A 26,135-nucleotide genomic window follows, 5' to 3' on the forward strand; every position below is an offset into this window, starting at 1 on the left:
GATAAATAAAAAGTTACAATTTATATGATAGTTTTCTGTATTTTCCTCTGCAAGTTTTATAGTATCTAGTCTTACATTTAGGTCTTTATAGTCTATTTTTTTAATATGGTGTTAGAGAACACTGTAATTTCATTCTTGTACGTGCAGCTGTCCAGTTTTTCCAGCACCACTTATTGAAGAGACTGTCTTTTTTCCACTGTATATTTTTTCCTCCTTTGCTGTAGATAATTCACCTTAAACACTTGGGCTTGTTTCTGGACTCTCTTCTGCTCCACTGATCTGTGTGTGTGTTTCCATGTCAGCATCATACTCATTTGATTACTGTGACTTTATATTCTTAAGCCGGGGAGCCAGGTTCTTCCAGCTCTTTCTCGAGACTGTTTTGGCTATTTGAGGTCTTTTGTGTTTCCATACAATTAAAAATTTTTCTGTTCCAGTTCTGTGAAAAATATAATTGGTAATTTGATAGGGATTACACTGGATCTGTAAAATGCCTTGAGTAGTATGGTTATTTTAACAATATTGACTCTTTTAATCCAAGCACATGGTAATCTCTCTCCATCTGTGTGGGCTTGAATTTCTTTTATCAGCATCTTAAAAGAGTTTTCTGAGTACAGGTCTTTTGTAGTTAAGTTTATTCCTAGGTATCCTATTCTTTATATGGGTTTCCTTAATTTATTTCTAAAATTTCATTGTTAGTGTATAGAAATGTAATGGATTTCTATATATTTATTTTGTATCCTGCAACTTGACTGAATTCACTGGTGAGCCCTAGTAGTTTTCTCGTAGAATCCTCAGGATTTTCTATGTATAGTATCATGTCATCTGCAAATAGGGACAGTTTTACTTCTTTTCCACTTTGGATTCCTTTTATTTCTTTTTCTTCCATTGCTGTGGAGTCCTGGGTTCTATTTATTCCCCTCTTTGCTTAGTGTGGCCTTCAGAGGGGAACAACTTGAGTGAATCTGTAGGCTATTTTAATAGCCATAACTTTAATAGTGCTCCCAGATTTTATGGAAAATGTACATGCCAGAATTTATAAATGTGTTTCTTTCATTTTCCTTATATACTGTGTACATTGGGGTCAAAGGCTTCATTGGTATTAGTCAAAGACAGCAACACTTCCATTTTCCCCACCCCTACCCAACTCACGTAAGTTAGTTCTTGATAGAAAAAAAATCCCATTTGGCTGTGGGTCAAGTGGCATTTCTGAGGAAGGAATGAACTGTTTCTTTTCACTGTATAGACACACTACTTCAAATTACTGCTGCACTTTGAATTCACCCTTGGTGCTTCATTGTCTGACTAAAGTACATTCTCCAAAAAGTTCAAGATGGGTCTACATTCAGGTTAAGCAACTTCTACACTTATTTTTCTAATTTCGTGTTAAGGTCTTTTTGGGAAATACACTGATTTTTGATGAAGATAAGCCACTGTTCACTGACTCTTTCTGACGGTCAGAAATGAGTTTCCTTTGACTATTCAAAAACAAATGGTCTGGAGATAGAACATATGAACATAAATACCTGAGCATATTATTCAAATATCCCTGCCATTATGTGCAATAGTAAGAAGTACTAATAGCAGATAAAAGTTTAGCTATACATTTGCTGAAATCCAGGTAACTGAAAATGACTTATTAAGGTGAAAAGGTTCATGAATGGCAAACTTGCAAGGAATGAAAGAAACAGAGGACTATGGAACTACTTTTGTGTACAAACATAATAAAATCCTCTAAAAATATTCAGGATAAAAATTTAAAAATGTATTTATATCACACATATACATTGATCCTAGTAATCAGAAGATTCAAAGTGCATAAAATTTAATAGAAAGAGAACTTTATTCTAAATAACATTCTTAAATCTGCCCATTAAGAGCACAGTAAACATTTAACAGTTATTTTATTAATGAAATTAGATTTTTACATACAAAATCAACTAATTTTATTTACAAAAATAATTAAAAACTGCTTATTTACTGTGGAAAAATAACCATTTTGATAAAAGAAAACATTTAATGACAGTTTAATGCAACAAAATAAGAATGGCTTTTTGTTTCATTGTCTGATACTTTGACTTAAATGTGGATTACTTTGGTATCTCTTGAAACCTAAGTAATAAGATCCTTAAACAAGCACTGAATAAAAAATTAGGTTGGGTGTATTCTGGAAGCTGAAGCGGAGTTTGTGGTCACAGAGGATTTGTCATTTTTCTTCCTTTGCCCTTCCTTATGAAAATACATTAATAGAAAATTACCAGTGGCAATATTTTAAAATTTATGTTATATTCCTATCAACTTTGACATTGCTTAGCAAATTATATTAATTTCTTTCAATCAATGTTAATACTTTGTCTAGAATTAGGGTAGAGGTAGACTGATCTTTGTAGTCAAACATTTTAAAACATTGTTTTAAATGCCATATAAGGAATAATATAAAATAGTATTTTTAAAAATATTTGACATTTTATTTACTATATTTTAAATAATTAAATTCCTTTTTTATACAGAATAAGTTGTTGCTTAAAACTCATTTGATTAAAATTATTACTCCAAGGAACTATTTTCCTTTAGTCTTTTAATTGCTAATCTTTACAAATTAAGAATACCTATTTCTTAATAAGTTTCTATTTTTGAAAAAAAAAGTTCCAATGATTTAAATGCATTATAGATCCCCTACAACAAAGTATTAGGTGACAGTGTCTACTGCTATGAAAAATGAAATCAGAAATGCAAACTGGGTTATAGAAAAGTATCTGTATTACATTTTTAGTAAATGTGATGTAACACTTATAAGTAAATTACCCTTTTTCTCTCACTCTTGTCAGCATCTTACTTGAGAATAGAGCATAGAAACGCATGGGGCCCTCAGGCATTCTGTCTCTGTAAACACATCCCTGAAGCCCCAGTCTCGCAGAAGTTCACTCCTGTGGGGGAAACGAGAGGCCCTCTATCTGCCAGGAATAAGAGCAAGGGCTTAGTAATAAAACAAGAACAATAGCTGGCAAACTTCTGTATTTTAGGTTTGAAGCATTCTCTGTTAATTTTAAAGAAAAATACACTATTTTCATTTTGACACCAAAGGTTTTTTTCCTTTCTTTAAAAAACACTGACCACATTTTAAGTTTCTATGTAAATTGTATTTATGTATGTCACCTGAAATCTAGTAACACAACAAATGAGTCCTTTCCTAGAGATAAAAGATATCAGAAAATTTATTTTTCATTCAGCTTCTAGGAAGAAAATAAACTTGAAATGTATAATTTTTAGAATGTGAAAAAAAAACTTTCCATGGAGAGCCCAATTTACAAAAACTTACATTTTTTTACACTTACAATGAATACAATGCTACTGTTTTAACTGAATTGTGGGTGTGGGAGATGCTATTAGGGGGATTCTGGACTGTGAAATGAGCATTTTTTTTTTTTTTTTGGTAACCACTCACCTTTAACTTTGGGGGGAAACATTTACTGTATGACAACATTAAGTAAATTAAAATCATTACTCTTCTGTCACTGATGACTTCCTAGATTTGAAAACAAGGTCTTTAATGGACGAGGAAAGCTCCTGAAGTTCTTTACGAGTTGTATTAATGATATCCTCTTGTTCTTTGTCTAATTCATCACTCGAGGGATCTTCTCCCTGCCCAGTCTTCTTATTTTGACTGACTAAATGCTTTACAACCAAACCTTGATACTTTACTAAAAGAGTATGTTGATCCTGTGAACAGAAAGGAGAGGAAAGTTAACAAACATGATTTAATTTTCTGTGGGACAAAGTAAGATGCATTCAACCATTATATACTGCAGGTCTTCATCTTTACAAATTACTGGTCATAGAAGTAGAAAGCTGAATCTAGCAAGGTCCTTGCTCTCAAAGAGGTAGTTTGGTGGAGATAAGACATGAATACATATAATTTTAATGTAAGTTGACTGAGCTGGGTTCTCTCACCAAAGATAAAGTGACATGAGAGTTCAAAGAAGCCAGTTTGCTTTTAGCTGAGAAGTCCCTCAGAAGAACCATGTGTTGGGTAAGACTTTTTGAGCTGATCCTTGAAGGACAGGTTAAACCTGCATAAACTGAAATGGAAGACTGACATTATTATATCACTTCCAAAAACTTAATTTCTAAATTTAGAATATTCTTTACCATAGATCTTAAAGGATCCTGAAAGATTCCTGAACTAGTCTGAGTTTTAAAAATCAATCTCCTCCTTTACTGTTCCCATTCTAGGAAGCAGAAACATGATGTTAATATGTTCTGTGTATTAGATTCACATCTATCCACTCAAAATATTCAGAATCTAAAAGTTTTAAAAGTTTCAAGTAGACTGAAAATATAATACCTCTGGAATTTTACTATTCAGAAAAGCAATGATCTGGGGGACACATCTTCCAGGTGCATGGAGCATGCTATGGGTTGAGAACTGAAACAACAGAACCGATGTGAGATGCAGAATAAGAGCAGGGTCTTCTGTGACTTTTAGCTGTTCAACCAGTGCTTGCCGATGCTGAAACAGTACCTGCCTAAACAAAAAGAAAGTAACACAAGCGCGTTATCATATTCTAACAAGTTCTCACCAATTTCAGTTCTTCCCTTCTTAGCTTTCCCAGTTTATCTAGCTTCATAAACAATTTAAGGGACCTTTTACGCAACAGACACATAGTTCTGAACAGCATGGATAAACTAGTATGCTAAAAAATGATAGAGAAACTATACATCAGGGATTCTCAAAGTATGTTTTTTATTTTGAATTGTTGGGTATCAAACAGAAGTGCACTGGTTTAAATAAGGCTTCCCATAAAGAAGGTCTTAAGGCTAATAAGAATTATTAATTCCTAGGCTTGATCAGCTATGGGATTAAGAACTCTGATACCTTATTCCATTGGGTCAGAGAGGGACACCTAAGGATATGAAGACTGACTACGTTTGAAGGTCTACAGTCATTTAGATACAACAGTTCTGTCTGCAGGATTCAGACAGTGAGACTCCAATTTAAGACGTTAATTCAGTGTTACCTTTCTCTTTTTTTGTCTCCCTTCTTCAACATAATATCACAAGCTTCTGCTGCAGAATCCAGACAACCAAGAAAGTCTTCTATGCTCTGTAAAGGTGTTTAAACCATTATTTACTTTTATAAACAGTCGCCTAAAGAAAAGCAGTCATGTAATACTGTTTTATAATTTTATACCCTGAATACAATTTTTAAAAAGGTCATTTTGTCATTAGGTTTGAAACTGTGATTTAGGACTAGACAGTAAAGTGTCCCCAGCTTTGTCTCTTTCTTCACCCTCCAAAGAGATGTCTTGAGTGTAGGATTAATAGTTTTAAATTTAGTTTTCAGTTATTTTGATAAAAATCTATTCAAAGATCACAAATTCTAGCTCAAGTATCTAAACACAGTAAAACTTTATTTACCTTTTCATTCAGAGAGCTGTGGAGTTTGGTGAGAGCCACTTTTGTTTCTTCTGATAACTTACTTAGAATTTTTTTTCTTACCTATAGGGCAAAAAAAAAAAATCCTTTGGGATTGTATATTCACCACATGTCAAAGATACAGAGGACATCATGAGAAATGCTGGGCTGGAAGAAGCACAAGCTGGAATCAAGACTGCTGGGAGAAATATCAATAACCTCAGATATGCAGATGGCACAACCCTTATGGCAGAAAGTGAAGAACTAAAGAGCCTCTTGATGGAAGTGAAAGAGGAGAGTGAAAAAGCTGGCTTAAAGCTCAACATTCAGAAAACTAAGATCATGGCAAATAGATGGAGAAACAGTGGCTGACTTTATTTTTGGGGGCTCCAAAGTCACTGCAGATGGTGACTGCAGCCATGAAACAAAAAGACGCTTACTCCTTGGAAGGAAAGTGATGACCAACCTAGACAGTGTATTGAAAAGCAGAGACATTACTTTGTCAACAAAGGTCTGTCTAGTCAAGGCTATGATTTTTTCAGTAGTCATGTATGGATGTGAGAGTTGGACTGTGAAGAAAGCTGAGCACCGAAGAATCGATGCTTCTGAACTGTGGTGTTGGAGAAGACCTTGAGAGTCCCTTGGACTGCAAGGAGATCCAACTGGTCCATCCTAAAGGAAATCAGCCCTGAATGTTCTTTGGAAGGACTGATGTTGAAGCTGAAACTCTAAGACTTTGGCCACCTGATGCTGGGAAAGACTGAAGGCAGGAGGAGAAGTGGATGGCAGAGGATGAGATGGTTGGATGGCATCACTGACTCGATGGACATGGGTGAACTCAGGGAGTTGGTGATGGACAGGGAGGCCTGGCGTGCTGCGGTTGATGGGGTCGCAGAGAGTCAGACATGCCTGGGCGACTGAACTGGATCGTGCACTAGCAGGTGGATGGATTCTTGAGCACTGTGCCACCTGGGAAGCCCAAGAGCTTATTTATTTATCTTTTTTAAAGAGATGATGCTCTCCTGTTGCTTTCTACATGCTAATAGGAAGTAGAAGGCCAAGTATGCATGCTATCATATTTATTACAGGCATTTCCAGACACAATGACTAGTATTTCCTTTTATTAGTACTGTTAATAGACTGGTCATATTACCAATCCTGGTAGCAATTGTATATACAGTGTAGTAAACCTGAACTAAAAATCTGACAGATTTCTAAAAACTCCTTCCTGAATTTCATTTTCCTTTTAGGATGTGAGAAAATAAAATGCGTTTTGCTTTGAAGTCCAAGCACATCAAGAGTGACAAGAAAAACACTAACTTACGTCACTGGTAATGGCTGCAGGATCATCTACTGCCATCATTAAGTCCGAAGCTAAGAAGTTGAAAATGAGATTAGTGATATCAGTACACACTGTTTTCAGCAGGTGTTTGGTAAGAGCAGCCTGGGTATCATCTGGAAAAAAAAATGCTTTATTAAAATGAATGTCCAAGAACAACTGAGAATCAATGAAAAAACACTATTAAGTATAATACCTGTAAAGAACTTCATCCCTTTTTCAAATAATCGAATATTATTGTAAAGGTTTGAAACCTCTTCTTGTAAGTCCTTGATCGTGCGCTTTCTACCAGTTCCAGAGGCCGAAGAAGTTGAAGACATGTAAACTGAATGTACCACTTCGAGGTAATTTTTATTTAAAGGTCTATGAATAAGATAAATATATTTAGTTCATTAAAATGCACTGGGCTTATGTAAATAAGAAATTTGCTTCTGTGGAAATAAGGCTTTAAAGATTTGGAGAATGGTTCACAAGAATTTTTCCTCTAATTCCAGAAATTAAAATTGAGAATAATTAATTTGAAGTTATAAAGTAATCAAACTTATTGCACTAAAGACAACGAGAAAAACTTTTAACAAAAGCTTCAATTCAAATTCAGTTCAGAGCAGCTTTTTAAATTAGGTAATCTGGTATAAATACAGCAGATTGTAAATTTGTTTCCCATCCTCAGGAGTAATAACTTATAACTTAAACTCTTGATTTCTAAAGTACTATAAAAAGATCTGTATTTTAAAAAATCCTTATGCTAAACACAGAATAGACTTTTAAAATCTAGTGGCAAATGATTAATAGTAACTTTTATGCACAAGAGCATTCATTTAGATTTTAAAAAATTTGACTACAAAAGCTCTATTTCTAAATTCAAAAAGTTAGAGGCACTGGGCTCCTGGATTGCGTTTAGAGAAGCTTACACACACGGACTAACTTGTGGGAAAACGTCATGGTAGTCAGGGATAGTCGTTACATACGATTTATTTCTGTATAAAAATAAATTTAGCCTGGCTCATTTATAAGGTAGTGCTGTCTAAATTTATTCTCTTTGAGGGCAGTTTGTTACTTTATTTTCTCTGTAAAAGTGCACTGTTTATCTTCTGTTTGACAGAGAATAATCTTTTCATTTTAGATGTTACTTTTCATGCAATGTTGTTTTTCTTCCAACTAGGGTTGGAAGAGAGAAGGAGATGAGACCGCCTCCACATTCCTGCTCTGTATTTTCGGCACTGCCTTGCCCAGCACACTTAAATATTTGTTGAACTACTTCTATAAGCAAACAAAATCTGGAATTTGTGACTGTAAATTTGAAGTTCTGAAAACAAAACACCTATATGTTTTCTATGAGGTTGTGAAAATTTTAATAACTCACTAAATTTCTACCATAAAACAAAAAACATATACTTGCTTTATTAAATACTCTGCAAGCTCAGAAATAAACTCCTCAGGGGCATCTTGTAAGTGTTTTCTTAAAAAATCCTCAATCTCATCCTGGAACATAAAAGTAATCTCTGGTTTCTTCTTTCCTGTAATAAAAATGAGCCACAGGAAAAAACAACAAAAATAAGCAACCTACAAGCAAATAATATATTTAATAAGATAGTAATTTATTCATTGCTGATCATAAAGTCTCTAATGTTAACTTCTGTCACCAAAAATTGCCCATGTCAAATAGCAATAAGCAATGAAAATAGAATATATAGTGGCATTGAGTAATAACATTTTAACTTGTTTTCTACATGTCAATCAAAAATAGTAATGATGATTTCCCCCCCTAATCTAACTTGGATGATGCAAATATCTGGAAATCAGAACAATCAAGTGGACTGTTAAGATCTTAGGATAATTTTTTTGTTGAACAATGGATACGGAGCAGACTGTCCTTCTTTATAAATATTTACTAAAGATCAAATCATCCTTATAATCAAGTGAACCACAATTCTAGTAGAATGAAGCTAAAAACTGTCTTTTTCAACAGGCATGGATGAAAAAACCTACAGCTTTAGAGCCATAATTATTTTTGCTCTCACAAAAATAATTCTATGCCAAGGAAAATTTGTATGTAATGGAAATAACTGTTAACTGAGGAAATGTTATGCCTACTCACTTACTTGGAAAAGTATGGGTTGCAAAGAAAGCTAACAATATTTCCATAATTAATTGTGAAAGTATAAAAAAGTGATTATTTCCAGCTAAATTAGGTTACTGTCTCTAAAAGTGAAACCTTAGGGATAAAAATAGAATAGCTCAAAAATCAATTTTCAGTATGCATCAAGATCTAAGTACAGCTACTTCTTGTAGGTTTAGAATAGATAGGAAAGTACTATCCTTTTTTTTTCCCCTGAGTTCTGCTATTTATTCCTGCTCTCTGACATCAAACAGTATCTGACTTTTCTGTCTGCTTCCTGTAGGTATTTGACTAGTTTTTAAATTGTATTATTTCCTTCTAGTAATCTTTTATACAGAGTTGAGCATGTATTTTAGATGAGAATCAAACTGCATCCCCCATTTCTGAGATTACAACAAAACAGTTTTTCAAAAGTACTGAAATTGCCTTTTAAAAAAATTCTTTTATAGCTCCTCTCCTACTAGACTATACACAAAAGGAGTATCACAATGCCTCAATTACTTAAGACTACAGATTTTAGAGAAGTATTTTCTTAAATGACCCTTCACTCCTAACTCCTTGTTTAACCTCTGAGGAACTCACACAGAGTAGTCTTAATGCTAATTAAAAATAAGTTCACAGTTTCTAAGACACTTTTCTGTTAATTAATACTGCTTTATGTATGTTGAGAACAGTACCTATTTTATTTTAGAATATTTTAGACAGATCTTAAGCAATTGTTCCATTACAAGTAGTAACGTATTAACATCTGCAACCTTGTCACTTGATATTTATATTTCCCAAGCCGATAAATAATAAATTCTGTGGAAGAGGTTAAAAAAAAATCTCAAATCATCATTTCAAGTTTCTCTTTGTGTTGGGGAAAACGAGAAGGGGAGGTATCATAGTTTCATTTGTTTTTAAAACAAACATAAAAAAAATATTGTACTTTTATTTAGAATAGCAAAGTAAGGTGTGTCTTGCTAACTTAACCATACCAAATACTAACTAAAGTCTAGACAAAGATGCATATATATCTAGTTCCTCTGCTTAGATAGAAGCAACCAACCAATTAGGTGTTACCATAAAAATTAAACATGGATAAAATTATTTTTAACTTAAATTTGCAGAGAGTCACTTTTCATAAAATTTTCTAATTTGCTTTGCATGGAAGCTGGGAGACCATAAAAATCTATGCAAGCTGAAACTGCAATGGGAAAATTTATGATTGTTCTGTAACCTTTTAAAAATGTTTGTGAAAACATTCAAAGTTCTTATTGCTGGTTATGAATGTATATGGAAATGAAAAATAAGACTAATAATTCTAATTTAGTACACTGTAATTTAGTGCATCAGAAACAGAATGAAAATGTTTTCTTTGTAAAAAACTTATCAAGAATAATTTGAACACTGCTTGCCTTCTTCTCATCCTGTAACTTAAAATACAGAGCAAGCATCTTTTCTATGCCTGAGCAAGCTGTCATATTCCCTTTTTAACTCTCAATCAGCTTCCAACATTTTATTCTTTGCCCTCTCAACACTGTGAAACACTTCTGAGAATTCCTTTAAGGTGAAGCTTTTTTGTCAACTTCATGCCCTACAGACATCTTTATCCTTTTTGTCATAATCATTTCACTTCTTTACGTCAAGTGTGCCTTTACCAAGCTCCTCTGTGCAGCTAAAGTTTCTTGAACAGAGGCAACTTCAACATTCCCAGAGTCAGGTATTTCTTCTACAACTCCACTTATTCTTGATTCGTATTTCCAGTGGTATCACTTTCCTTTGCCACACATTCATCTTTGTTGGCCAATTTCCTCTCTTGATTATCCATTTTTGTAAAATGTCACATGGATTTATCACCGGGGGACAAGAAGGTAACACAACTACATGCTGTTTTCAGTGCATAAAGCAAGTTAAGAGACGCACAATGATCAGTCTCTGAAAAACTTGGACATAAGTGATGTGACTGTCACAGATCATGATGCACATCTGTTATTTCTGTGATCTGTGGATTAAGGAGCCAGCAGCAAAGTCTGTACTTTATGTAATTACTCAGTTAGTACACCACCCTGGTAACTGAAATATGAACTGCATTGTTGGGGTACTGGTGTATTTAACTGTGAAACTGTGCCCACTGAAACTGCAAAGCAAGGACTTCCTGCATAATCACAGATACCTCACTGTATGCATCTTAAGAAAGTAAGTTAAAAAAAATCACACACATTCAAAGGAGAAATGAAATGAGCCACACACCTGTGTGAGATGACTCATCGTCACTATCGTCATCTTTTCTTCCTTTCTTCTTGGTTTTTTTAATTTTGTACTCTCTGGCATTGCCGCCACCTCCTCCTCTCACACTTCCACTGCCCTCTGGTGGGAAAAGGACATTAGTTAGTATTACCCAATACTGTTTTTAGAAATAATCACACTATATTGTCATATTTAGAGTAGAAAAAGAAAAGCCAAATGAACAACTTTTAGCAACTTTTTAATGTTGTGATTTATTAAAATATTTTGTAAATTCAAACAATAAAAATTAATAAATAATAAGATGAAATATTTGAATTAAAGCAACTCACTTAGATAGCTTATCTACTCTAAATGCAGTCTCCCTATAACATCTAATTTCTGAAGCTTTGACTTTTTCCTGGCCAAACCCATCCGTTTACCTTCCTTCTGTCTTCCTCAAAATTGCCCTAAGTTGCTTATCTCTGTTACCATAGCCTCAGTAACAGCCCCTATTCCAGTACCTCACAAACATGGTTTTGTCTTCTTGATTGAAAGATTATTCCCCAGGTTTACAGGGGACATGCTGACTCTCCCACCACCCTAAAAAAGACAATGAACTTCTTGACAGTAGGGAGCCTCTCTCACTAATGTTCACATCCTAGGGGTTAAGGCAATGCTGGACAGATAACAGGTGCTCAATAAATGTTGACCATAAATTGGCTAAGTGGAAAATTATCAATCACCTACTGGCTAAATAAAGACTAAAAAATACAAACCAAGAAACAGACTAAAATTAGAGGTACTTCTCTATTATATATGTACATTTAAAATATCTATTCAACAAAATAAAATAATGGGATTATAACATTGAAAAATATTGAAAATATATTTCTTCATAAAAGATTCAGTTTAAAAAAAAATTCAGTTTTTAAATAGAATGATATATATATAAACAGATATTTTTTTTTTCTAAACTCTAAGTGGAATTCCCTTAAAGTCAAAGTGAACTGAAAGTCATTCAGTTGTGTCCAACTCTTTGCAGCCCCATGGACTATACAGTCCATGGAATTCTCCAGGCCAGAATACTGGAGTGGATAGCCATTTCCTTCTCCAGGGGATATTCCCAACCCAGGGATTGAACCCAGGTCTCCCACATTGCAAGCAGATTCTTTATCAGCTGAGCCACCTAGATTTTATCATACTCCGTAAGTTCTATTGCTTTTATGATAGAAAACCACAACTTTCAAAACAAAAGTTTAAAGTGAATGTGTTTTTTACATTTGGCAATAAAGTTCTTACGGTAAATATGTTTGACATTATTCCATGAACTGTAATTACACTATTATAACAGCACTATCAGAACAAACCACCAGATGACCCTGAATTTTAAGGAGGATCTAAAACGGACTAGTTATACCAAGTACAACCAATTGATTAAGTGGATTTAAATCTTCAATTAACAAAATATGCATTGCTATGAAAACTATGATTTATTACAGCAGTTTACCATATAGTGTTCCTAGAATAGAGAAATTTCAAAATACCATTATTGATTCTGTAGAAAAAGATTTTTGAAGAGAAAAATAATCTTGAAGTAGTGAACTTCCACAGCAAATAAAGTTTTTATAATGCATGGTCAATATAGCTGTATTTATTGATTAAATACGTTGAATATCTAATATTTTTAACCTTGATACAGCACTAATAAAATTTTTCAAACGACGAAAAGTATGGAAAATACGTGTTAATTTCCCAGTGCAAGTTACTAGTATACCAGTGATACCTAGGATAATTTCCAGTGATTCTAAATTAAAAGAATACATAAAAACAGGCCCTCGGGAAATTCATTCACTCAATAAATATTCATGGAGCACTTAAAATATGCCAAGGAGTGCTCTAAGTATTAGGGAAACAACAATAAATGAGATGGAGAAGATTCCAAAATGATAAAGGACATCCCAGTGATAAAAGGGATGAAAAACACTAGGAGAACAATACACGGACACTGACAGTGCTGCCCACTATTCTGGGTGGTGGCTGGGGAGGCCTCTGTGAGGCAGGACGCTTCAAGGGGAGCTCTTGATGATAAGAAGGAAACAGTTACTTGAACTCCTGTGACCATTCCAGGTAGAAGTTAACATAAACTTGCAAAGTCTGAGAACCAAGAAAGAAAAAAGAAAGCTACTAGGGCTGGAACATTAAAGAGCAATGGGAACAGGAGGTCATGAAACTAGCTTAATTCTCACAAAATAAGAGAGTAACCATCAATATTTTCATTTTTATAATCAAGTTAATTCATTAGCAAAAGATCTGGTTAATATCAGCAGGTGAATTAAACAAAGAAAAGGCCTTCCTAAAGGTCTGATAAACACAAAGTTCACTGCAATGAATAAGAAAACTCATCTGAAACTTCCATGTTATTAAATAATTTGTTACCTGTTGCTTTCCTCCTTCGTTCATCTTTTTTATCCTTTTTACTTGTATTAATGCTTTCTAAAACGGAGATTTGTTTCAGATCTTCTTCAGTGATTAAATGAACAGGATTGTTTTTCATTTCCTGAAATAAAACATGCTTATTTTTTGTAGGTGAAGATACAAAATATTACAAAATGCATAAAATAAAACTTGTTTATATACTCATATCCTAATTGTTTTTTGTTTGGTTTCACTGCTAAGAATTATAGAGCTTTGTCTCAGCTGCCACTCAGATTGTTAGTCCTTGCCCCAAATCAATCTCCTTCCTTGTTGTCCTTGATGTTTTGTATTTATCACCAGGTAATGAGAAATCCTATGCCTGATCACTTAACAACTAACTGGTCACACAGTACTGGATGGAATCCTCTTTAAATGTTATTGGCTAATTTTTCCACTGCCTAACAGATGACCCTTTCTTCCTCTCCATTCAAGACTTCCTTGGTCCAGTACCACTTGGATATCCGAGATTACTAGAAAGATAATGAAATCTTCATTCCCACAATAATGATCACATATGAGTTGCATACTTAGTCATGTAAACTTTTCCCCACTCTGGACTCATTCTTGATTTCTGCTTTTTTATAAATTTATGTTAGAAACAATGAACTATTTCAAAGTTCAGAAAATGGTTCTAAATCTGCAGTGAAAAACATTTTCTTGTTGAAAATATTTCCTTTTCAGTTTTCCAATGAAATGTTATATCATTTTGTTTTAGTGTCATTTTATTTGAAATGACAGTTCAAACAAAGGAAATCTTTTCCCCCTGAATTTATTTTTGTGGTTGGAGGGAGGAGAACAAGAAAAAAACATGATAGTGTTAAACTGTAGTTCAGTAAAAGGTAACAAATGAAAATAGTAATATAGTCATTTACTAACTGGTAGCTAACATGTATCAGACATTTTATTTTCATCACTTCTCAATTCACATTTATCCTTGTAAGAATAGGCATCACCATTCTTTTCTTTGAAGATGGGGAAACTGGAGGTCTATTTGTCAAACACCTACAGGGTAAACAAGCTGAAATTAGAACTCAGGTTTACAGATATCAATCCAGTGTACTTTTTACTCCTCTCTGCTGGTTTGCAGGCCAAATATAGAAAAGTTATGTCATTTTTAAGACTATTTAAGGAGCTTAAAAGGAATACAGATGAACACAAATTATATACTTAATAAGCCCTCATGAATTTATTAACAGTCTGAGATATAAATGGCCTTTTTCTACCTATTTGTGAGCAGGCTTTATAATGGGGGTGCTGTTAACCAGAAAAATGAATTCAACAGTCATTAAAGCAGACATGGTATGACCTCTGCTTCTAAATACTTCCACAGCATTGCTCTGAGGAACTAATCAATTTGGATGGTAACAATTTCTTTCCTCAGTAAGTTATCTGGCTGGTAACTACTAAATAGGTTAAATTATGAGGCTCTGCTAGATATAGTAAATATAATGTGTATTGATAAACAGATACACTCTGTATTATGCATATAATCCAGTGGTATCATTTTTACGGATTTTAATGTTCAATCAATACTCTCAGGCATAAGTGTATAATTTCATTGATAAGATTTCGATTTATAAAATCAGCTTCCTATGTTCTAACTTCTATGTTCGGATGGGAATGAAGGAGGAGAAAAACAAATCCAGGAGAGGAAATAAAAAGGAATGATGCACGGAGGGAAAATAATGTATGAAACAGTGTTCAGTTTTGGGTATACTGCTTACCTTATTTTCAAAAGTCATCAGATGACTGTAATGTCAAAATACTGTTAAATCAGTAGGTGAAAGGAAATCTGGCATACCTTTTCAGCTTTCTGGTGCATCAGTTCACTGAACAGGTCTGTACAATCATTTATAAATTTTTCACTGACTACAATAGTATCGCTGAAGACTACAGCTGAAGCCTGTTTGCTGAGTGCTCTCATTACATGTTGAAGCAATATTGCAGCGTCTTCAACTGATAAGGAACTGGGTAGCAGAGGCTAGAATTACAAACAAAATGAAAACAAAGTATCAATGCAATATAATACAGATCAACCATTTGTTAACATATATGCTTTCCCTAAGTGATCTCATTAAGTTCAATGTTTTTGGAACCATCTATGTGCTGAACAACCTCCCAAATTATATTTCTAATTTTATCACCACTCTGAACTCTGAAATTACATATCCTACTGCTTCCCTAACCTACCTGGACTCATACCTAAAAGTAGGCATCTCAAACTTGAACATGTCCTGTTCAAAACTTGTTTTGTGCCTCCGGGTGTGCCCAGAACTCGGCTCCCATCTTCCCTTCCCCATTGTTCCCCCATCTTAACCAATGGACCCACTTTCCATTCCGTTGATCAGGCCCTAAACCTACAAGTCACACTTTGTTCCTCTCATAAACTCACAATCTAACTTCAATTCTTGATACCTTTGCCTCCAAAATACATTTCTTCTTAGCTCTTTCTACTATCTGAAAATGTAATACCCTTCTCCCTCCCCCAACCATGAAAGTATTCCTCCTGAGAGCTGTATCCTAATTCTTAAAATGGTCATATACTAGTGAAATACCAGCTGTCCTTGGCTTAAAGGAAAATTAAGAAGAAAAAGATAAAACATACTGCAGTATCAACCCATGTTCCAGAGCTGATGGCTTCCTCTACTGATGCTTCCACCTGATCCACAAGTCCTTGACCAACACAAGCTGCTTTCAAAAACAAGAGCTGTGTAGTCTTATATCTTTTCTTTATGTAGCTCATAGCATCTGGGATTCCAAGTCTGGACAAAGCATCAAATTCTAGAAATACATTACAAGATTGGAATAGAATTGTTAGTCACTCTTAGAATTCTTAGAAAATGTTAAGTTCTATCAAAATCTATATTCTTTGGGAATGCACTGTATTTTAATTGAATTTTTAAAGAGTAAAACATATCGCAGCCTCTTTCCTGGTTATGTTACCTTGTGCCATGTCTGACTCTTTGAGACCCCATGGACTGCAGTGTGCCTGTCAGGCTTCTCTGTCCATGGAACTTTTCAAGCAAGAATACTAGAGAGGGTTGCCATTTCCTTCTCCAGGGGATCTTCCCAACCCAGGGATCAAACCCTTGCTCTTGCCACATTCTCCTGCACTGCAGGCAGATTCTTTACTGCTGAGCCACTGGGGCCCTATGTTACACTCCCCAATTTTTATTGCTAAACATATTTGTAGATAAATTGGTTCAAGTACTTGATTAATCCTGCTTTTTGTCTTTTACTCTCAAACTGAGGAGTTGAAAGGAAGGATGAGGACAAAAGACAAAAGGGCAATAAAAACAGAACTGAGGATAAAGGAATGTAATGATTAGAGAAACAAAAATTGAAATTTTGCTTATCACAGTTAGCTAAAGGAATGGAATTTATTTTTCAAATATTTTATCAGACAACTGACGATAGCAATTTTCTAGTCTAATTTATACTAGTAAAAGATCTAGTATATAAAAAGTAAAATATTTAAGACTTAAATGTGCAGCCATTAAAGTTACTGGAGATAGCTACCAACCTCTCTCTGTCCTCAAATAATAAAAGAAAATTAATTACAACAAAATTTCAATTCAACTCCTTGGTTGAAGAACTGCAAAGGCACATTATAGAAAGTCAAGTCAAGAAAACATAAGTCAAGCCAGTACTCATTCTAGCACACATTTAAACTGAATGCTAATGACTTACAGATTTACTTATTTTTAGGTAACTTATCTCTTGGGTTTCTCTAGTGGCTCAGGCAGTAAAGAATCTGCCTGCAATGCAGGAGACCTGGATTTGATCTCTGGGTCGGGAAGATTCCCCTGGAGAAGGGAGTGGAAACCCACTCCAGTATTCTTGCCTGGAGAATCCCATGGACAGAGGGGCCTGGTCGTCTACAGTGCATAGGGTCGCAAAGAGTCAGACATGACTGAGTGACTAATACGCACACACATGCACTACTTGTTTTAATGATTAAATTCAATCAATGTATTTCATCCAAATGATGGAACCCCAGAAACAGAAGTTAGTATAACTTCAGTGTTTCTGACATACAGGATAACTAATAAAAATGATAAAACTGACAGCCAATAAAGTATTTCTAAGATTATGTAAATCAGGCAACTTTATAAATTATGGTATAAAAACAATCACTTTTTATGAATTAAAAAGAACTGGAAGTATTTGATATATAGTATCACATTACTGGAAGGCTGGTAACAATCAATACTAGCTTTGGCCTTTCTACATTACAACTGTTCAGTGACTATGTAATTAAACTCAGTTACATGACTCACAAAAACCTTCAATGTGACTACTTTCATATTCAACGAGAGCCACTCTAGTCTGTTGGCCAACAGTAAAGTACATGTGTACTCACTCCCAGGGTTAATACAGTTTTTCTAAGAATGTGTTAAACGTCAGAAATGATTTTTCGTTTAAAGAAAAAAAAGAAAAAGTTACCCAGATAGCCATTCTGCCTGAGAAAAGAATCCACCCAAGCACTCTGTGTTCTGGAGTAAATGTCAGGGATAAACACTGCCTTATCCTGTCTCCCACCAACCACAGTGCCTCGTAAGCGTCCGTTATTAACAAGTTCTTCAAGAACAGCTTAAAAGAAAAACAAACAGAAATAGAGCACGTAAAAATCTCAGAAGTAAAACACTTTACAATTTCACCATTTATTTATTATCCTTAAAAAAAGCAATTTAAAATTCAAGTTGCATACTAAATAAAGACATCATATTTTAGACAAAACTTTCCTGCCATTTATGAGAATACTCATGTCATAAATTCAGGAAACTGTGTCAACTAGCTAAAGATGCTGAACTGTAATTCAAACTAATTAATATTAATGTTGAACTGTTTAGTCTGAGTTATTTTGGAAAAACATTCCATTATCTATCTCATGATTAAAAGTAGACGACTATACACTTTCAGAGTAGATAATACACAATCACTGGTGTAACCAAGTTCAATATTCTCATATTTAGAAAATCAAGACACCTGGATCCTATTAGAATCAACAGTGTAAAATGAAGCCATGAAAATCTGTATAAATTATTACACTTCCACTGTTTAAACTGAAGCAACACATTTAAACCCTACCTATAACAGAAGTATAATGCCATGGTTAAGAGGATAGGTATGGATCCAGATAGCCTAAGTCCAAACTTCAACTCTGCCACCTACTGGTGCTGCCATTAACACCAAATTTATGCTTTTTTTTTTTTTTTTAATCCCAGGGATGCAAGGATTCTTCATTATCTGCAAATCAATCAATGTAATATACCACATTAACAAATTGAAAAATAAAAACCATATAATTATCTCAATAGATGCAGAGAAAGCCTTTGACAAAATTCAACATCCATTTATGATAAAAACCCTCCAAAAAGCAGGAATAGAAGGAACATACCTCAACATAATAAAGCTATATATGACAAACCCTCAGCAAACATTATCCTCAATAGTGAAAAATTGAAAGCCTTTCCCCTAAAGTCAGGAACAAGACAAGGGTGCCCACTCTCACCACTACTATTCAATATGGTTTTGGAAGTTTTGGCCACAGCAATCAGAGAACAAAAAGAAATAAAAGGAATCCAGATTGGAAAAGAAGAAGTAAAACTCTCACTGTTTGCAGATGACATGATCCTCTACATAGAAAACCATAAAGACTCCACCAGAAAATTACTAGAGCTAATCAATGAATACAGTAAAATTGCAGGATATAAAATTAACACACAGAAATCCCTTGCATTCCTATACACTAACGATGAGAAAACAGAAAGAGAAATTAAGGAAACAATTCCATCCACCACTGCAACGAAAAGAATAAAGTACTTAGGATTATATCTACCTAAAGAAACAAAAGACCTATATATAGAAAACTATAAAACACTGGTGAAAGAAATCAAAGAGGACACACATAGATGGAGAAATATACCATGTTCATGCAATGGAAGAATCAATATAGTAAAAATGAGTATACTACCCAAAGCAATCTATAGATTCAATGCAATCCCTATCAAGCTACCAACGGTATTTTTCAGAGAACTAGAACAAATAATTTCACAATTTGTATGGAAATACCAAAAAACCTCGAATAGCCAAAGCAATCTTGAGAAAGAAGAATGAAACTGGAGGAATCAACCTGCCTGACTTCAGGCTGTACTACAACTACAAAGCCACAGTCATCAAGACAGTGTGGTACTGGCACAAAGACAGAAATATAGATCAATGGAACAAAACAGAAAGCCCAGAGATAAACCCACGAACCTATGGACACCGTATCTTTGACAAAGGAGGCAAGAATATACAATGGAAAAAAGACAACCTCTTTAACAAGTGGTGCTGGGAAAACTGGTCAACCACTTGTAAAAGAATGAAACTAGAACACTTTCTAACACCATACACAAAAATAAACTCAAAATGGATTAAAGATCTAAACGTAAGACCAGAAACTATTAAACTCCTAGAGGAGAACATAGGCAAAACACTCTCCGACATAAACCACAGCAAGATCCTCTATGACCCACCTCCCAGAATAGTGGAATAGCAAAAATAAACAAATGGGACCTAATTAAAATTAAAAGCTTCTGCACAACAAAGGAAACTATAAGCAAGGTGAAAAGACAGCCTTCAGAATGGGAGAAAATAATAGCAAATGAAGCAACGGACAAAGAATTAATCTCAAAAATATACAAGCAACTCCTGCAGCTCAATTCCAGAAAAATAAAAGACCTAATCAAAAAGTGGGCCAAAGAACTAAACAGACATTTCTCCAAAGAAGACATACAGATGGCTAACAAACACATAAAAAGACGCTCAACATCACTCATTATCAGAGAAATGCAAATCAAAACCACAATGAGGTACCATTTCACGCTAGTCAGGATGGCTGCTATCCAAAAGTCTACAAGCAATAAATGCTGGAGAGGATGTGGAGAAAAGGGAACCCTCTTACACTGTTGGTGGGAAATTTATGCTTTTTATTTAAACTGTAACATTTAACTACACACTTTGTTGTTTTAAATATCAATTGCCTAAAAAAAAGATAAAGCAGATAGGAAGGAGTTATTTCTAAGTGTACCAACAAGAACATTCAAAAGATGTCTGGGACAAAATGATTCAGGAAACTTAGCCTTTAACAGAAATAAAAATTAGTTTAAAAATGAATTTCAGAATTCCATTGCTGAGTAAATTAGAATACATCAAAAAGGTCTAAATTTCAAACACATAATTTAAAATTTTGTGTGACTGTACAACACAAATCCAAGCTAAATTCAGACCAAAATTATCAAATTATCAGTTATTACTTAAAGAAGTTTATATTATAATGAAATTCCACCAAACCCAATTAAGCAGATTCCAAAATACATCACATTTTTAATTTGTCTTAAAAAATTTATCTCCACATTCTGTAAAACATAGTGAATAAAAATTAAATTTTTGGTTCTGTATTTGAATTTCTTTTCTATTATTTAATTCTTATACTTGTACAGCAGGTATACCTGAGTTGAAAAATTAAGCCACTGCTTTAAAAAATTATTCCAGTCAAGCTTAGGGGAAAAAAAAAAACCCTTCAAAACCTCTTAAGAGTTTCACAGATGAACAGCGAAAGAACTCAGTCTACATATACATATAAACTACCACATTGTTAATCAGCTGTACAGCAATACAAAATTAAAGTTTGAAAGAGAGAGTTTCACAGACACACAAAATAGGCAATGGACCAACATTATTTTAGAGAGATTACTGTATTTTTTAAATGCTAAGAATATACTTTTAATGCTATAAGCTTTTTGTAAAATTTTTTTAGCCAAACACGCCATGGACGATAGCCCACTAGCTCCTCTGTCCATGGCATTTTCCAGGCAAGAATACTGGAGTGGGTTGCTATTTCCTACTCCAGAGGATCTTCCTGATCCAGGGATTGAACCTGGGTCTCCTGTATTGCAGGCAGATTCTTTACCGTCTGAGGCACCAGGGAAGCCCCCACACACTTACTTTCATAAAAAAATTTAGGAAAAATTGATAAGAAACAAAGTGAAAATTATTCTTAATCCTAAAATTTAAAATCTCTCTATATATGCATACACACAGCACAGTATTTTATACACATACACAATTTAAAAAAAAATTCCATTCCTCTTGAGGTACCTAATACTAAATGGTGGATATAACAGATAAGACACATACATGAAAAATGGTACAGAGAAACTTCACAACTAGAAATATTTTAATAAGTTTTAAGATTAAAAGAGGTAAAAATATTACAATTAGTTAAGTTTTATATTTAGTCTATTCAAAAGCTAATTAAGTGAAATGCAATTTAAATCAAACTCACAGTAAAGAAGCTGCTCCTGAAATCCATATCTTGAAATCAAAGAATTCACTGTTGTAGGCCTTTATGTAGAGAAAACAAAACAAAAACCTTTTTACTGATTATAGAGTTGCACATAGTTAGGAATTAAATAAACTAGGATGATTAGCTTATGAAAAACATAAATTAATTTAGAAGAAAAAAATGAAGGCAAAAATTGTACCAGAGATCAAGATGGTGGAAAAGATAAATATATATACCTCCCATAAATACATCAAAAATACATCTACATGTGGACTAATTCTCACAGAATACCTTCTGAAAGCTGACAGACCTCATACAAAGTTGCAAGAAAGATCACCAAGAATCTGGGTAGGAAGAAAAAAAGAAGTTGGGACAGGCTCTAGGCCCTCAGGAAGGACCTGTGAAAGAGGAAAGGTTCCTTCACCCTGGGAACCCCTTTCACTGGCTGAAATGTCCACCAGGATGGAAAGAGAGCTTCAGAGACTCAGAGCAGAGTGCAGTAACGAGTCTGCCACAGGCAGAACAGAGACAGATTGGCACTAACGGTCCTGCCCACCTCGCTGCAATTCCCAGCCAAGGACACATGTCTGCTAGTGGACATCACGGGCTGGGTGCTGAAATTTGGGGTCCAGGGGACAGACCTGGGGAGAGGACAGGGGTTGGCTGTGCAGAAACAGCCTGAAGGAGGTAGAGTGTGCTTCAGAGGTGTTCACAGGATTGAGCCTGAGTCTGCTGTAGAAGCCCCATTGTTAATTCGGTAACCCTCGAGAGAAGGGAAGGGCAGGGTCCCACCAGAGCATCTTTAATCTCTGTGTGCTCACAGCAGTGTGGCTCTTCCTTTATGAGCTCTGGGAGGATGCAAGAGCTGAAGTGATGCCCACATTTGGAGGTGGGGCTCAAATCTGAGCTATGTCTCAGCGGCTGATCAATCTACGGATTTACGCCATGCTGATGGTTTTGCAAGCTTAGCACCTGTTGGACATACAAGATTACTGGCGCTCCTTGGCTGCGGCAGGTCTGGCATGAACAGTTGCAAGCTTTGGGGGCATGCACATACATAGGTGGGACTGGGGTCTGTAGCTCTCATGGCAGGTCCAGGTGTGTGACCATGACAGTTTAGGTGCCTAACTACAGAGGACCTGAGCCTGCAGATCTGTGCCAATGGTTTTGTGAGCACAGTGCTTGAGGGTAACCCAGGCCAACTGCCTGCATTCCCATGGTTGAGAAGGGGCAAGGGCAATTCCAACAATGTACTTTATGAGCCCACACGATGACTGACAGGCAGCACCACAGAATGCACTCCCTGTGGACAGCTTCTGTGGAGGAGTTACGCAGCGGTTTCTCTCCCAGTGGGAGCACTCCAGGCCTGCCTTTCTCATACCACAGCTTTGACATGGATCTGGGGACTTCTACTCCAACAACTTGGGAGCAGCTCTGTTCCCAACAGGGCTCTGAGAACCACAGAGCCAAGAGGAGGCCCTGCTCAATATCCACTGGAAGCTCTGGTCACAGCACCAGTCACACCCCCATCAAGGGGATAACGGCCAGCACATACTGAGAAAAGACTTGACAGGCACCTGTACTAAAAAGAGGCCTCACCCCAAATATTAGATTCATGCAGGCTACCCAGGGATGCTCCTACATAAAATCAGTCCTCGAAGACCACAGTAGATAGCTATTTCTCCTAAATTAACAGAGTCAGAAAAATGTAAGTAAAATGAAGAGGGACCATACCCAGTTAAAAGATCAAGACAACTCCCCAGTAAGGAAAAGGAAAAAAAAAAAAAAAAAATGAAACAAATTTCTCCAGTCTACTAGACCCTGAGTTCAAAAAGGAGGTAATGAAACTAGTGAAGAATTAAGAAAGGTTATCAATAGAAATGCAGATCTCTGTAACAAGTAACTAGTAACTACAGAGAGGAATCAAGAAAAACTAGAAAACTCATTTGCTGAGATTAAAGCCAAGTTAAAGGCAATAAACAGCAAACTGAATGATACAGAAAATGAATAAATGATCTGGAAGGTAGAATAATGGAAATCACCCAATAAGAGCAGCAGACAAAAAGACAAATGAAGGCAATATATGAGACCTATGGGATAATATAAAGTGTTCCAATCTATGCATAACGGGATCTCAGGAGAAGAAAAAAGGGGATTGAAAACGCTGGAAGAAATTATGGCTGAAAATCTCCCAAATCTAAGGAAGGAAACAGATATCCAGGTAAAGGAAGCACAGAAGCTCCTCCCTCCAAAAGATGAACCCAAACAAACCCACAATAAGACATATTATAATTCAAATAGCAGTTAGAGAAAGGTTTCTAGTCAGCAGAAGTAAAAACAGAGTTACAAAGGGAACCCACTTAAGCCTATCGATTGATTTCTCTACAAAAGGTTTCAGGCCAGAAGAAAGTGACATTTGATGTCTTGAAAGGGAAATCTACAACTTAGCAAACTCTACCAGCAATACTGTCATTTAAAATAGGAGAAAGAATTTATCAGACAAGCAAAAAGCTAAAAAAAATACAGCAATACTAAACCTATCCTAACAGAAATATTGAAAGGTCTTCTTTAAACAGAAAATAAGGAACAATCTGTAGGGGGAAAAAAAATCACAGCTGGAAAGTAAACCACTTAAATAGGCCACTGCACAGATTAAAAAAATATTGTGGAAGAAAGTGACAATAACTACAATGACCAGCAAAAGGATAAACATGAAGGTGTGAAAAAGGACATCAAAATCATAAAATATGGGGGAGAAGAGTAGTAAAATATAGATTTTTAAGAGTATGTTTGAGCCTATATGATTACCAGTTTGAAGCAAGGGTTTGGAATGTGTTAAAACATCTGAAAAATAGGGTAATCACAAATCAAAAACACACAATAGAGTCACAAAACCCAAAAGAGAATGAAAGCATAATACAAAAGAAAACATCAAACCACAAAAGGAAAGACGAAAAGAAAAAGGAAACATTAAGAAATACAAAACAACTGGAAAACAAGGTTTAAAATGGAAATATATACCAATATACCAATAATTACCTTAAAGGTCAATAGACTAAATGCTCCAATCCAGAGTCAAAGAGTGACAGATTGGATGAAAAAAAAAAAAAAAAAGGGCCTACAATATCCTGCCTACAAAAGATCCACTTTAGGGGGCAAATGACACATATGGATTAAAAGTGAGGGGATGGATAAAAGTTTATCATGCAAACAGCAGTGGCAAGAAAGAGAGGCTAGCAATACTCACATGAGGAAAAATAAACTTTGAAATAGAGACCATAAAAAAAGATAAACTAGGACACTAAATAATGATGAAAGGATCAATACAAGAGGATATTACACTTGTTAACATATATACACCCAACACAGGAGCATCTGAATACATAAAACAAATACTAACAGACATAAAGGGAGAAATTGATGGGAATACAATAATAGTAGGAGACTTTAGCACCATATTCACATCAATGGTGAGATCTTCCAGACAGAAAATCAATGACACACTAGAACAGATTTAATTGATATTTTCAGGACACTACATTAAAAAGATCCAAGAAAACACATAATTTCTGAGTGCACATGGAACATTTTCAAGGAGTTACCACAGATGAGGCTATAAAGCAAACCTCAACAAACTGAAGAGGTAGAAATTATTTCAAGTATCTTTTTTGACCATAACAGTATGAAACTAGAAATCGACCACAGAAACAGAAACAAGAAAAAAAAAAAAAAAACTATTAGTGGAGAGGACACAACATGCTACTAAAAAAATAATGGGTCATGATGAAATCAAAACGGAACGCTGAAAATATCCTGCGATAACTGACAATGAAAGCACAACCATACAAAATCTCTGGGATACAGCAAAAGCAATTCCCTTAGAGGGAAGTTCATAATGATACAGGCTGTCCTCCAAAAACAAGAAAAATCTTAATTAAACAACCTAACACCTAAAAAAACTAGAAAAAGAAGAAAAAATAAAACCTACAATGAACAGAAGGAAGGAAATAATGAAGCTCAGAGGAGGATCAATAAAATAAGAGATTAAAAAAAATAGATATAATCCAATGAAAAAATGGGCAGAATACTTAAGACATACATTCCATAAAAGACATACAGATGACCAACAGGCCCATGAAATAATGTTCAACATTGCTAATTATTACAGAACTGCAAATCAAAACCACAATGAGGTATCACCTAATATCAGTCAAAATGACCATCATCAAAGTCTACAAATAAATGCT

The 26,135-nt window shown here is 34.9% G+C and overlaps 1 protein-coding gene across 1 annotated transcript in view; it reads right to left on the reverse strand.

Moving 5' to 3' along the window:
* Window positions 1-1,824: 1,824 nt before the first annotated feature.
* The window catches only part of UFL1 (UFM1 specific ligase 1), a 63,850-nt gene continuing 39,539 nt past the window's right edge, over window positions 1,825-26,135 (reverse strand). Inside the window, exons 7-19 of the mRNA XM_043889832.1 lie at window positions 21,889-21,947; window positions 18,003-18,149; window positions 16,162-16,337; window positions 15,358-15,537; window positions 13,518-13,638; window positions 11,106-11,222; window positions 8,154-8,271; window positions 6,951-7,117; window positions 6,740-6,870; window positions 5,419-5,499; window positions 5,019-5,104; window positions 4,346-4,526; window positions 1,825-3,720 (exon numbers count right to left, since the gene is read on the reverse strand). Of these exons, the coding sequence (XP_043745767.1) occupies window positions 3,502-3,720; window positions 4,346-4,526; window positions 5,019-5,104; window positions 5,419-5,499; window positions 6,740-6,870; window positions 6,951-7,117; window positions 8,154-8,271; window positions 11,106-11,222; window positions 13,518-13,638; window positions 15,358-15,537; window positions 16,162-16,337; window positions 18,003-18,149; window positions 21,889-21,947 (1,783 nt within the window). The 3' untranslated portion in view covers window positions 1,825-3,501. The remainder of the gene's footprint in view (window positions 3,721-4,345; window positions 4,527-5,018; window positions 5,105-5,418; window positions 5,500-6,739; window positions 6,871-6,950; window positions 7,118-8,153; window positions 8,272-11,105; window positions 11,223-13,517; window positions 13,639-15,357; window positions 15,538-16,161; window positions 16,338-18,002; window positions 18,150-21,888; window positions 21,948-26,135) is intronic.

This window comes from Cervus elaphus, chromosome 28 (assembly GCF_910594005.1).
Source record: "Cervus elaphus chromosome 28, mCerEla1.1, whole genome shotgun sequence".
NCBI classification, from domain to species: Eukaryota; Metazoa; Chordata; class Mammalia; order Artiodactyla; family Cervidae; genus Cervus; species Cervus elaphus.